Source organism: Hibiscus syriacus, unplaced genomic scaffold (assembly GCF_006381635.1).
Source record: "Hibiscus syriacus cultivar Baekdansim isolate YM2019G1 unplaced genomic scaffold, ASM638163v2 tig00111440_pilon, whole genome shotgun sequence".
NCBI lineage: Eukaryota > Viridiplantae > Streptophyta > Magnoliopsida > Malvales > Malvaceae > Hibiscus > Hibiscus syriacus.
Genome location: NW_024063094.1, coordinates 2386 through 17388, shown reverse-complemented (window position 1 = coordinate 17388; position 15003 = coordinate 2386). Strand labels below are relative to the sequence as shown.

The 15003-nt window shown below is 35.6% G+C and overlaps 1 protein-coding gene across 1 annotated transcript; it reads left to right on the top strand.

Annotated features, from left to right (window-relative positions):
• The first annotated feature begins 13300 nt into the window (after positions 1–13300).
• Positions 13301–14779, top strand: LOC120163273 (protein NDH-DEPENDENT CYCLIC ELECTRON FLOW 5-like). The gene is made up of 2 exons (XM_039173242.1): positions 13301–14376; positions 14497–14779. The coding sequence occupies exons 1-2, from the start codon at positions 13417–13419 to the stop codon at positions 14689–14691; spliced, it is 1155 nt and encodes a 384-aa protein (XP_039029173.1). The 5' UTR covers positions 13301–13416; the 3' UTR covers positions 14692–14779.
• Positions 14780–15003: the final 224 nt, after the last annotated feature.

Sequence of the window (15003 nt, the reverse complement as noted above, 5' to 3'; positions counted from 1 at the left end):
ACACGTGAAGAAGGGAACAAAGGTGAGATCTTTTAAAAGCTAATGGTTTGCTGAAATTTAAGTCTGTTTTTGATCCTTAAATGCTAATTAAGCTTATGGAAAGCTTAATTTGTTTTAAAGTAACAAGATGAAGAAGTTATAAGAGATTAAAGAAAATGGGTTTTTAAATGAATTTATGGAAAAGAGTTGATAAGTTGAATTTGAAGATAAATTTGACTTGTCATCATGCTAATTAAGGAATATGAAGTGTTAGAATTGTATTTAGAACATATTGAAATTTGAGTATGATTCTTGAATCACATATGAGGGATAGGATTTTGAGGTTAAAGATGATTTTCATGGATATAAGTTGGTTTAAGTAATGATGGTTGGGTTTAATGACATGATAGGGGTTTAAATAGAAGAATTGATGATTTTCGGGCTTAAAATACAAATTCTGGGTAGTGTGCATCGATGCACATTCAATATGTATCGATGCACTATCAAATAATTGAACATCAAATGCAATTAGTGCATCGATGCATGAGGAGTGCATCGATGCATGAGGAGTGCATCGATGAATGAGGAGTGCATCGATGCACCTACTTAAAATACAAACTTCGAATGGGATTTATGCACCGATGCATAGATAGTGCATCGATGCACCCGTCAAGGGATGCATCGATACATAGTGTAGTGCATCGATGCATACCTTCATTAAAAGATAAAAATAGCTTTCTTTTTTATCCTAAGGAGTGATAGTTTAGAATATATCAATTAGTATACTGATATGTATCAATGCATTACTATGTAGATTTAGGACGTAATCTCGTTCCAGAACAATCGAGAGATTAGAATTAAGTCAAAGGAAGGCTAAGGTGAGTGCCCATACTGGATAAAATTGTATAGAGATAAGACTTGCGATAAGTCTATCTCTTATAGTTGAATTCCTGATTTCATATTCATGTACATGCATCCACATATATATATTGGATGCAGTGATTTCATGTATAGTTCATTCATGCTTTACTATGATATTATATGAAAGAATGAAATTGTCAGAGGATCAATCCAGGTATGTGAAATAATGAAAGTGATCACATGTGTGTATATGTAGCGAAATACATGTTTATATGAAAAGTGATGAGAAGATATGAAAATGAGAAATGTATTCATATTTAAGCCCATGTGAGTTAATATGAGAGTTGTAGGTATAATTGGCATGCCAAGAGTCGAGTGTTCTACGTGGTCCTTCGGGACATATATGTAATTCTATGGAACATATATGTGGTACTTTGGTACACTTATTTGGTCCATTGTATTATGTATATGGTTCTTAAGGAGTGGTCTTTCGGGACATATACAGTGGTCCTTCGGGATATAGTGGTTCTTCAGAACAATCAGTGGTCTTTCGAAAAAAATATTTAGTGCCCCTTGAGGGAATTATACGAGCTGTGGTGACAGCATAGTGCACAACCTCTATGTACTCACATATCTTTGTTCTCAATAATTTACATGGGAAATCCAAAGATAAATTAAAACGAAATCAGCATAAAAATATATGTCTTATATGTGCATACTATCATCATATATGTTATAGTATAATAAATATATGCAAGTTAAGATGTCATGATTAATGGTAAGGATACATGTTCATAAATTCATTTTTATACATATGTATATGTATATTTATGTTATGCCTCACTAAGTCTATGACTTAGCATGTAAGTGATTTACATTTAGGTATCAAGAATCGAGAAGAACAGAGATATGAGTGGCAATAACAGCAGCACTGCCAGAAGATCAGATCAGAAGTAATTGATAAAATATGTATTTTGTCGTGTATAGTATGTTGGCATGTAAGTAAAGTGTCAGTTATAAATGCTCTGATCGATTTTGGTTGTTTTGGTTATTTTATATAAATAAACCGCTTTTATGTTAATGAAGGTTTTAAATTTTCCTTGAATTTTGTCAATAGTCAAAGTTTGAAAAGTCAATGTGACACCTCAGACTCGTATTTGGGTCGGATACAGGTTGGGGGTGTTACATTTAATGGTATCAGAGCTACGGTTTAGTCGATTCTCGGTATAAACCGAAGTCTAGAGTGTCTTATAAAGTATACATACTAACAAAATAGTGAAAACTTCTGATCTGACACAATAGTAAGTATGTTGTTTTGCTGATAGAATGATATGTGTATGTTTTTATAGATGTCCAGACATGGTAGCTCTAGAAGTGAAGCGGGAGACGATAGGCCTACTGAAAGCAGTAATTCACCTGCCCTGGCCAGGCAGAGTGAAGGTCAGACACCCTATGGAGTGCCTGTAAGTGATCAAGATGTGTTCTTCAGAACACTAGACGTGGTATTGGCGCATTTTTAACCTTATGTTACTTCAACTCCGAGAATGAATGTTGCAAAGGAGTTGAAGGGTTTAGGAGCACCAGAGTTTAGAGGTGAAGCCGAAGAAGGTCCTATTGCTGCGGACCTTTGGCTTAATGATGTAAAAATCATGCTTGAGGGACTTCATTGTTCTGATCCAGAAAAGCTGGATGGAATAGTCTCATTGCTCTGAGGGCAAGCAAGAATTTGGTGGACCAACGTTACCTTGATAATGCCCAGTGATCAAGTAACTTGGTCTTTGTTTTTTAGAAGAATTCAAGCATAAATACATCGGAGATCAGTTCATTCTACAAATGAAACAAGAGTTCATGAACCTGAAATAATGGAATCGTACATTGTATGAGTACGAATATGAATTCAACAAGTTGAGCCGTTTCGCTGCGGAATTAATTCCTACAGAGAAGGATGTTTGCGATTGGTTTGTTGAGGGATTGTGTCCTCGCCTGAAAGAGATGCTTATTGTGTTGAATTTATATTCGTTTCAAGAAGTGGTAAACCATGCTAAAGCTCTGGAAAGAGCTCAAAATGAGAGGTTCGGGGATTCTCAAGTTCAGACTTCGAAAAGATCGGGCGCATTATCGAGTGTTGCACCGTCAAAAAGGGGCAGAGATATGAGTTCTCGACCCCAAGCGAGATCAAAGTCGATTGCATCTTCTGCAAGGGGATCAAATCAGATGAGGGGTCGACAAACACAGTCAGTGGGATCTGTAGGTGGGAGATCTAACCCAAGCCAAGTTAGACAATGTCCACATTGTGGAAAAAATCACTCGGGGATATATACATGATAATTTCTGGAGCCTGTTTTAAATGTGGGGACGCCGAACATTTTGTTTAGGATTGTCCCCTGTTACCTGGTGAATCTGCTCAGTCAGAGAGGTCTACCTCGGCTACCCAGAGAGGAAGATGTAGAGGCAGAGGAAGAAGTCAATCAGAGTCGTCAGCTCCGCAAGAAATACGTTCTACAGCTCGTGTGTATAATATGAGGACTAGCGAGGATAGAGATGACCGAGAGATAATAGCATATATCTTCCAATTGTATGACAAGAATGTATTTGTATTGATTGATTCGAGGTCTACATATTCTTATATTTGTAGCAAGTTAGTGAAAGAATTGAATATTTCGTTAGAATATACTAGCAGTGAGGTAATAGTGACTAATCCATTAGGACGCAGTGCTCGAGTCAATATGGTGTGTCGAGGGTGTCCCATACGGATTCAGGGAATTGAATTCCCTACTAATCTGATGGAATTACCTTTTGACGAATTCGAGGTGATATTGGGAATGGACTGGTTATATTATTATTATGCTAATGTTGACTGTAGACTGAAAAGAGTAACATTGAGAAGTTCAGAAGGTATAGAGGTTATTGTATTTAGTGAAGGATGGAACCCGTTGGCTAATGTAATATCAGTGATGTCGACAAAGAAGTTATTGCTACAGGGATGTCAAGGGTTTATTGCAAGTTTGCTGGATGTGAGAGCAAAAGAGAATGAGAATTGAAGAAATTCCTATAGTCAGAGAATTTTTTGATGTTTTTCCTGCAGAGTTATCGGGTTTGACTCCAGACAGAGAAGTCGAATTTCAGATTGAAGTCATGTCGGGGACTGTACCTATTACCATGTCACCATACAGAATGGCCCCAAAAGAATTACAAGAATTAAAGATTCAATTACAAGAATTATTGGACAAAAGGTTTATCAGACCGAGTGTTTCACCATGGGGAGCTCCAGTTTTGTTCGTCAAAAAGAATGATGGATCAATGCGTTTTTGCATTGATTATTGGCAACTCAATAAAGTGACCATCAAGAATAAGTATCAACTCCCCCGAATTAACGATATATTTGATCAGTTAAAGGAGCTTCAGTGTTTTTGAAAATTGATTTACGTTCTGGTTATCATCAATTGAAGATTCAAGATAAAGATATTCCAAAGACGACATTCAGAACGAGATATTGTCACTATGAGTTTATCGTAATGTCGTTTGGAGTTACGAATGCACTGGTTGCTTTCATGGATTTAATGAACTGAATATTCCAACCCTATTTGGATTGATTCGTTGTGGTATTCATTGACGATATTTTAGTGTATTCGAAGTCGGAAGAAGAGCATAGTTTGCATTTGAAGATTGTTCTACAGACTTTGAGAGAAAAGAAGCTTTATGCCAAACTCTCTAAATGTGACTTTTGATTGAAGGAAATGATGTTCCTAGGACATGTGATTTCTACGGAAGGAATTTGAGTGGATCCTCAAAAGATTAAAGCCATTTTAGAATGTGAAGTTCCAAAGAATATATCAGAAGTCCAGAGTTTTCTAGGGTTAGCTGGATATTACCGAAGGTTCGTTAAAAACTTTTCGATAATAGCATTACCCCTAACCAAGTTATTGAGGAAAGAGGTAAAATTTTCTTGGAATCCAGAGTGCCATGAGAGTTTTGAAAAGCTAAAGAGGATTTTAACAGAAGCTCCAGTATTGATTCAACCCGAATCTGGCAAAAATTATGTAGTGTACAGTGATGCGTCTCATAACGGGTTAGGATGCGTATTAATGCAAGAGGCAAAGTGGTGGCATATGCTTTGAGGCAACTAAAAGCGTACGATAAGAATTATCCAACGCATGATCTGGAGATGGCTGCAGTAGTTTTCGCTCTTAAGATTTGGCGTCACTACTTGTATGGTGAACGATGCTATTTGTATACAGACCATAAGAGTTTGAAATACTTGATGACTCAGAAGGAGTTAAACTTAAGACATAGAAGATGGGTGGAATTCCTAAAGGATTATGATGTAGTGATTGATTTCCATCCGGGGAAAGCGAACGTGGTAGAGGATGCCTTAAGCCGAAAGACATTTGCAGCCTTACGAGCTTTGGATGCCAGACTATCGTTAAGAGGAGATGGTGCCATATGTGCATAATTGACTCTCAAGCCATCATGGCTAGATCAAATTAAATAATTGCAAGCTGGAGATGAAAAGTGTTTAAATAAGTTACAACAGACAAGGAATGGAGAGGCCACTGATTATGTAATGAAAGCTGATGGGAACTTATATTATCAAGGGAGATTGGTGATTCCAGATGACGATGAGTTAAAGAAAGACTTGTTAACGGAAGCTCATTGTAGTCCATTGACTATGCATCCGGGAGGAAATAAAATGTATATGGATCTCAAGAGTCTATATTGGTGGCCTGGAATAAAGAGAGACATTACGGAATTTGTATCTAAATATTTGACGTGTCAGCAAGTCAAAGCTGAACATCAGGTTCCATCAGGATTATTACAACCAATGTCTATTCCTCAGTGGAAATGGGAGAATGTGACAATGGATTTTGTAACGGGGTTACCTTTGACTCCGAATAAAAGAGATTCCATTTGGGTGATTGTAGATATATTGACTAAGTCAGCTCATTTTATTCCGGTACGAGTTGATTTTACCATGGACAAGTATGTAGAGTTGTAGATCAGGGAGATTATACGTCTACATGGAGTACCTGTTTCTATTGTTTCGGATCGAGATCCTAGATTTACTTCACAATTTTGGAAATCATTACATAATGCGTTGGGGACCCGGTTGAATTTCAGTACAGTGTTTCATCCTCAAACCGATGGGTAATCAGAGAGAACAATCCAAATTTTGGAAGATATATTGAGAGCTTGTGTTATCGAGTTTAAAGGATCATGGGAAAGGTGCTTGCCTCTTGCGGAATTCGCGTATAACAATAGTTATCAATCAAGTATCAAAATGGCTCCCTATGAAGCTCTTTATGGAATAAATATCGTATGCCTTTAAATTGGTTTGAGCTTAAAGACAAAGAAATTCTGGGTCCGGAGTTGATCTAGGAAGTGGAAGAAAAAGTTCAAGCAATTCAAAGTAATCTCAAAGCAGCAGCTGATAGGCAGGAATCATACGCGGATTTAAAGAGAAAAGAGATAGAATATCAAGTTGGAGATAAAGTGTTTCTCAAAGTATCTATATGGAAGAAAGTTTTGAGGTTTGGACGTAAGGGAAAACTTAGTCCTAAATTCATTGGACCATATAAGATCGTAAAGAGAGTTGGACCAGTGGCATATCAGCTGGCGTTGCCACTTGCAATGGAGAAAATTCACAATGTCTTTCATGTCTCAATGCTTCAGAAGTATGGATCTGATCCCTCCCACATCATAACACCAGAAGAGGTTGAGGTTCAACCGGATTTGATGTATGAGGAGGAATTGGCTAAAATCCTAGCTCACGAGATTAAGCAACTAAGAAACAAGACCATTCCATTAGTTAAAGTATTATGGTAGAATCACAAGATAGAGAAAGCAACATGAGAACGTGAAGATGACATGAGGATTCAGTACCCCCAACTCTTCGCATAAAGAAAATTCGAGGACAAATTTTCTTAAGGGGGAGATTTGTAACATCCTCAATACCGGGTTAGTGACTAAATTGTAAAACTTTAGAATTTGGTGACTAAAGTATAATAACTGAATAGTATTGTAATTGGTATAGGGTTAAAATGCAAGGAGGAAGGAATAGAAGGATAAAATGGTCATTGCATGGAAAAGAATTAAAGGAGAGATATTTATATATTAACTCCACGTGGAAGAGAAGAAAGAAAAACAAGGTTCCAGAGTTCTCTTCTTCTCTTCTTTCTCTACACGTGAAGAAGGCAAAACAAAGGTGAGATCTTTTAAAAGCTAATAGTTTGCTAAAATTTAAGTATGGTTTTGATCCTTAGATGCTAACTAAGCTTATGAAAAGCTTAATTTGTTTTAAAGTAACAAGATGAAGAAGTTATAAGAGATTAAAGAAAATGTGGTTTTAAATGAATTTATGAAAAAGAGTTGATAAGTTGAATTTGAAGATAAATTTGATTTGTCATCATGCTAATTAAGGAATATTAAGTGTTAGAATTGTATTTAGAACATATTGAAATTTGAGTATGATTCTTGAATCACATATGAAGAATTGAGTGAAGAATTGATGATTTTCGGGCTTAAAATACAAATTATGGGTTGTGTGCATCGATGCACATTCAATGTGTATCGATGCACTATCAAATAATTGAACATCGAATGCAATTAGTGCATCGATGCATGAGGAGTGCATCGATGCACCTACTTAAAATACAAACTTCGAATGAGATTTATGCACCGATGCATAGATAGTGCATCGATGCACCCGTCAAGGGATGCATCGATACATGGTGTAGTGCATCAATGCATACCTTCATTAAAAGATAAAAATAGCTTTTTTTATCCTAAGGAGTTATAGTTTAAAATATATCAATTAGTATACTGATATGTATCAATGCATTACTATGTAGATTTAGAACGTAATCTCGTTCCAGAACAATCGAGAGATTAGAATTGAGTCAAAGCAAGGCTAAGGTGAGTGCCCATACTGGATAGAATTGTATGGAGATAAGACTTACGATAAGTCTATCTCTTATATTTGAATTCCTGATTTCATATTCATGTACATGCATCCACACATATATATTGGATACAGTGATTTTATGTATAGTTCATTCATGCTTTACTATGATATTATATGAAAGAATGAAATTGTCAGAGGATCAATCCAGGGATGTGAAATAATGAAAGTGATCACATGTGTGTATACGTAGTGAAATACATGTTTATATGAAAAGTGATGAGAAGATATGAAAATGAGAAATGTATTCATATTTAAGCCCATGTGAGTTAATATGAGAGTTGTAGGTATAATTGGCATGCCAAGAGTCGAGTGTTCTACGTGGTCCTTCGGGACATATATGTAATTCTATGGAACATATATGTGGTACTTTGGTACACTTATTTGGTACATTGTATTATGTATATAGTTCTTAAGGAGTGGTCCTTCGGGACATATACAGTGGTCCTTCGGGACATAGTGGTTCTTCAGAACAATCAGTGGTCCTTCGGGACAAATATTCAGTGTCCCTTGAGGGAATTATACGAGCTGTGGTGACAGCATTGTGCACAACCTCTATGTACTCACATACCTTTATTCTCAATAATGTACATGGGCAAGCCAAAGATAAATTAAAATGAAATAAGCATAAAAATATATGTCTTATATGTGCATACTATCATCATATATGTTATAGTATAATAAATATATGCAAGTTAAGATGTCATGATCAATGGTAAGGATGCATGTTCATAAATTCATTTTTATACATACGTATACGTATATTTATGTTATGCCTCACTAAGTCTATGACTTAGCGTATAAGTGATTTACACGTAGGTACCAAGAATCGAGAAGGACAGAAATATGAGTGGTAATAACAGCAGCACTGCCAGAAGATCAGATCAGAAGTAATTGATAAAGTATGTATTTTGTCGTGTATAGTATGTTGGCATGTAAGTAAAGTGTCAGTTATAAATGCTCTGATCGATTTTGGTTGTTTTGGTTATTTTATGTAAATAAACCGCTTTTATGTTAATGAAGGTTTTAAATTTTCCTTGAATTTTGTCAAGAGTCAAAGTTTGAAAAGTCAATGTGACACCTCAGACTCATATTCAGGTCGGATACGAGTTGGGGGTGTTACAGAAAATGACTCCTTTGTTGAGTTGGTTTCATGTGAGAAAGGAGAAACTCTATATGAGCAACACTGTAACTTCCAAGATCAAGGGGAAAGGCAATGTAATTTTAAAGATGACTTCTGGCAAAGAGTTGAAACTTCAAAATGTGTTGTATGTGCCTCATATACGAAAGAACCTTGTCTCTGGGACCCTCCTAAGTATACATGGCTTTAGGATGGTGTTTGAATCCCAAAAGTTAGTTTTATCAAAAGGGGGAATATTTGTGGGAAGGGGATATGTATTGAACAATATGTGAAAACTCAATGCTATCTCTTGAAAAAAACTAAAAATATAAATAAGGATGGTTCTTTTTCTTTTGTTTATATGATTGAGTCATTAAATTTATTGCATGGTAGACTCAGACATGTTAATTAAGATACTTTACGTAGATTAATTAACTTAGAACACATTCCCCCATTTTACATTAATTATAATCATAAATGTGAAACATGTGTTGAGGATAAAATAACAAGGTCTTCATTTAAACCCGTTGAAAGAAATAAGAAACCTCTTGATCTAATACACAATAATGTTTGTGACTTAAAATTTGTTCAAACTAGAGGAGGGAATAAATATTTTATTACCTTCATTGATGATAGCACAAAATATTGCTATGTATATTTGCTTAAAAACAAAGATGAAGCTATAGATAAATTTATTCTCTATAAGCAGGAAGTTGAAACCCAACTTAACAAAAGAATTAAGACGTTGAAAAGTGATCATGATGGTGAATATGTTGAACCATTTGGTTAATATTGTGTACAACATGATATTATTCATGAAGTAACACCACCATACTCTCCTCAATTGAATGGATTAGCATAGCGACAAAATCGAACATTAAAGGAAATGATGAACGCTATGCTAAGAAGTTCTGGGTTATCACAAAACATGTGGGGGAAACTGTTTTATAAGAAAATTACCTTTTAAATAAGGTGCCCCGCAAGAAAAAGGACAAGACACCATATGAGTTGTGGATAGGCAAGAAACCCTTCTACAATTACTTGAAAGTGTGGGGTTGTCTTGCAAAGGTAATGGCTCCTTTATCAAAGCAAATGAAAACAAGTCCTAAAAAGGTGGATTTTATTTTTTTGATTATGCTCACCACAACAATGCATATCGATTTTTTGTGCATGAATCAAAGAATCCAAAAATTCACAAGAATACGATATTAGAATCTAAAAATGCCTCATTCTTTGAAAATATATTTCCTTGTAAAACTAGAGATGATGGCTCAAGTTCAAGGAAACAAACTTTAGACACTATTAATGAAAATAGTCAAGACTTCCAACAAGAGGTTGAAGTTGAGATAGAGCTAAGAAGAAGTAAAAGGGCATGGGTAGAAAAATCCTTCAGATCGGATTTTCTAACCTATATACAAGAGATTGAACCTGTAACTTGTAGCGAAGCTATACGTTCATCTAAAAGTAATTTTTAGAAAGATGCCATCAAGAGTGAAATTGATTCCATCATGCAAAATCATACGTGGGAATTAGTAGATATTCCTCATGGAATTAAACCATTAAATTCTAAATAGATTTTCAAATGAAAAATGAAAGCAGATGGAACAATTGATAAGTACAAGGCCAGATTGGTTATTAAAGGGTACCAACAAAAAAATGTATTGATTACCTTGATACATATTCGCTCGTATCAAGAATAACTTCTATAAGAATGATACTTGCAATTGCCGCTTTACAAAATTTAGAAGTACATCAAATAAGTGTTAAGACCACTTTCCTTAATGAAGAATTTGATGAGGAAATTTACATGGAACAACCTGAGGGTTATGTAGCACCAGTATAAGAAAAGAAAGTATGTAAGTTGGTAAAGTCATTATATGGACTTAAGCAAGCACCAAAGCAATGGCATGAAAAGTTTGATAGTGTTATAATATCAAATGGATTTAAAATAAATGAGTGTGACAAATGTGTGTATGTCAAAACCACAATTGATGGATATGTAATCCTATGCCTATATGTTGACGACATAATCATTGTTGGAAGTAACAATGAAATGATAAAACAAACAAAAAATATGTTAAATTCAAAATTTGACATGAAAAATATTAGACTTGCTGACATGATTTTGGGCATCCAAATCAAAAGGTCATTTGAAGGTCTCATTTTGACTCAGTCACACTATGTAGACAAGATTCTTGAAAAATTTGGCAAGGATGATTCTGGTGTAGCCAAAACTCCGATAGATACAAGTCAACATCTATATAAAAATAAAGGTGAAAGTGTTAACCAAGTGGAATATGTAAGGATCATAGGCAGTCTAATGTACCTTACGAGTTGCACTAGACTTGATATTTTTTCACTGTAAGCAGTTTAAGCAGATTCACAAGCAATCTAGGGGAGAAACACTGGAAAACAATTGTGAAGGTATTAAGATATCTTAGATATACTCGAAACTATGGATTGCATTATTATATAGATCCTGATGTGTTAGAAGGATTCTCTGATGCCAGTTGAATATCTGATATTCAAGATACCAAAAGCACAAGTGATTATATTTTCACATTGGGAGGAGGAGTGTGTCATGGAAATCCCCAAGACAAACAATTATAACCAGATACATGATGGAATCTGAGTTTGTAGCCTTGGACAAAACTGAAGAAGATGCACAAATGATTACGAAATTTTTTGGAGAATATTCATGAATGACCAAAGCCTGTACCCAAAAATATGTATATATTGTGATAACCAAGAAACAATTGGTAGAGCACAAAATGTAATGTATAATGGTAAGTCGAGACACATGCGACGTCGACACAATACAATTAGACAACTGATCTCAATTGGAGTTATCTCTATTGATTTTGTAAGATCAAAAGATAACATTGCGGATTTGCAAACCAAATGGTTGAATCGAGATCAAGTTGATAAAACATCAAAAGGAATAGGACTAAAGCCCATGAATTGTTAAGGCTCTATGTAAAGGAAAACCCAACCTAGTTGACCGGAGATCCCAAGATTTAGGTTCAATGGGACAACCTACTTGCATAGACCTGGTGAGGTCACTGTGGGGGTTTTTATCCCCAAGCCTATTCATATGATGAAAACAATGACTAAAATATGGATGAGGTTAAGAAATGCTTTTAATGACCAATATGTGTTTCGTTGAATTGAACAACATAAGTCACCTATGTGAGAGTGAAGTGGAGTCACTTTAAAGAGATTATTGGGGCATAGTTCTCTAAGCTCTTGCAGAACCAGGAGATGTTCACGGCTATATGGACATAACCATGAAAACCATACTCTTGTCAGTGAGATATTTGTGTGAGGTATGTCATTGCTTACACAAAAACTAGGACAGTTCAAGGACATCACGTCTATTGGACAACCAATAAGATAAACATATTTTCACAAGGGAAGGTTCAAAGAGGGACACCTACCTATCTTATGCAAATATCGAACATAGAATCTATCACCACATCAAGTTAATGTTTTAAACAATCAAATTCATTCATGTAGGGGATTGTTGGAAAAACATGAATGAATTGATTTATTCAATCATGACTATTCAACATCTCTATTCATGAAAAATAGTTATTCGTTTCACTCAAAAAGTCGAGTCTTTTCATGTTAACATTTTCATCAAAAGGTTATAATTTTTAATCAAATGGTTAAATCATTTCATTTAAAGGTCTTAACTTTTCAATAAAAATTCATCTACCTATATAAAAGATAAGTTGTGACACAACACACAACTTTTCCATTTTTCTTTCGATACTTTCCTTTAAAATCTTCGATTCTTCCAAAATCATTTTCCGGTGATAGATAAAGACAAAGATTGTGTTCGATTGTTCACTACGGTTGTGCTTACTGTTGTGAACATTTGTTGTTGTATCTTGGGAGACCGACGTCCAACGTTACTCAAAGCACCAAGGAGATGACGAATCTGTCTTAAGGGAACTGTTCATACATGCCTCAACAAAACTATTCTTCCATTTATTCAGTTTCATCTGATTACAAGTTCTATTACACAATTTTTTTAACTTTATTATTGCAACGGAATTTTAGATTATCATACTACAACCCTAATTTTCAATATATGCAACAACACTAATTTTCAATATATGCAACAACATTTTCATAATTGATGAAACTATCAAAACTAAAAGGAAACTCTAAGAATGGAAGCTAAGAACCAAGAAAACCAGACATCAATCTAAAGGTGCTAAGCTTATTTCCCATCATTGAAAAAGATAAGGTTGTGTGCTTGCCATCGGTCATAGGTAATAAGTAAATGGTGATTTCCATCACTAAAAAACAGAAAAGAAAAATATCATTACAGCCTTCAATTAGAACCAACCAAAGATACTTGTTGAATTATCCTAAAAGGAAATAAAGGGATAAGGGACCACCCTCTTTCTCTCCTTGTTGTAAAAACAATGAAAATCTACACCTAGCTGCAAGTCTGCAACTGAGACCGATTTCGATAAGATTGATAACCATGGCTTACAGTTCATTTTTCTCACCGAACTTCACTCCTTTTTCATCTGCAAGATCAATTAACCATCAGTTATCTTATCATCCGTACCTTCCTTCTACATCTGTGGAATACAACAATATCAGGAGGGAGTTATTAGTTCCGAAAGTGGCTTCAGTTCCGTACCAGCCAATTAATGTGGACTATTTGAAGGGAGAATTTAGTGGCCATGGGGTCACCTTTGAAGGTATTGGTGACAATTGTGTTGCCAAGATGGGATTGGATAATGGCAGCAGAGCTATTTTGATGCTACCAAGTGGTTTGATCACATCTTACAAGGTTCCGATGTGGCACGGCGGCACGGTCGAGCTACTGCACACATCGGTTTCCGAGGGAGATGAAGGTGAGGCTGTGATACAAGGTGGGGTGTCTTTGGCCCTCAACTGTGAAGATGATAATGAAGTTTCATGGTCTCCAAATGATTGGGTTCTTCGTGATGTTAGAGGCGATTCAAATGAATCTATTAAGGTTGAACTGATAAGCAGTGATTCAGAAAATATGGTTGAAACAAGATATATTGTTACACTACAAGAAGATGTCTTAACCTCAGAGATCTCAGTCACGAACTCGAAATCGACACCATTACACTGGACTGGATCTTTTATAAGCCATTTAACCGTTAGCAGCCCGGAAGCAACATATGCACTTGGATTAGAAGGATCGGATTTTCTCAATGTGCCACCCTATTTGTCCGATTTTGCTATAATTCCTCCTGATCTCGACGAGGAAAACAAGTCTGAGATCGGCCAACTTTGGAGTCAAATGGGACTTAAAAGGCTTTTAAGTGGCTTGAGACAAAAAAATCAAAAGAATGCCAGTGAAGAAGAAATGGAGGGGGAAGAAGATGATGGCTATAAGCAATTAAATGAGGAAATGAGCAGGGTATATACCAGTGCACCTAGATTCTTTACACTCATTGACAGGGTAATTTTCTAGTAAAATTCATTTGGATTTTTCTTATGGGGGCTGACATTTGCTATCTCTAGTACATTCTCTTGTACATGCACTCAGTTTGTTTTCTTTCCCTTTTTTTTAATGGAACAGGGTAGAAGAAACTCAGTTGCAGTAGGAAGAGATGGATTTGATGAAATGTATCTGTTCAGTCCTGGTTCAAGCCATGAAATCTATGGAGAGTATTCTTATATATGTGTAGGACAGTCAGCCATGCTTAAACCTATTATCTTAGGTCCAGGAGAAGTGTGGAGAGGTTGGCAACAGTTACACAATCCAAATATGTAAGTCATACTTAACCATTCTTTTTTATGCATCAAACAAACTTTCATGGCTTGCATGCCTGTTTATAAAGGTGTTAGTATGTTATTGATGAGCTAATGCATTGCCGCCATTTCTGCTATGGCAAGATAGCATAGTCTTGATGTTGAGCAGATAAACAGATAAGAGGATTTGGTTCTCTCTTGCAAGATCTGATCACACACAATCCATCAAAGTTAGATTTCAGCGCATTTACTTCAAAGAATATGATGTTTTGTCAAATGTAAGGGTTCAAAGCTCTGCAGCAACACCTATTTCCATTGATTGAATTACAGTTAT

Bases quoted from the DNA above. Each gene is read 5' to 3' on its own strand.
- LOC120163273 (XM_039173242.1), top strand. From the start codon at position 13,417: ATGGCTTACAGTTCATTTTTCTCACCGAACTTCACTCCTTTTTCATCT. The intron at 14,377-14,496 runs GTAATTTTCTAG...TTAATGGAACAG, and splicing joins TCTTTACACTCATTGACAGG to GGTAGAAGAAACTCAGTTGC.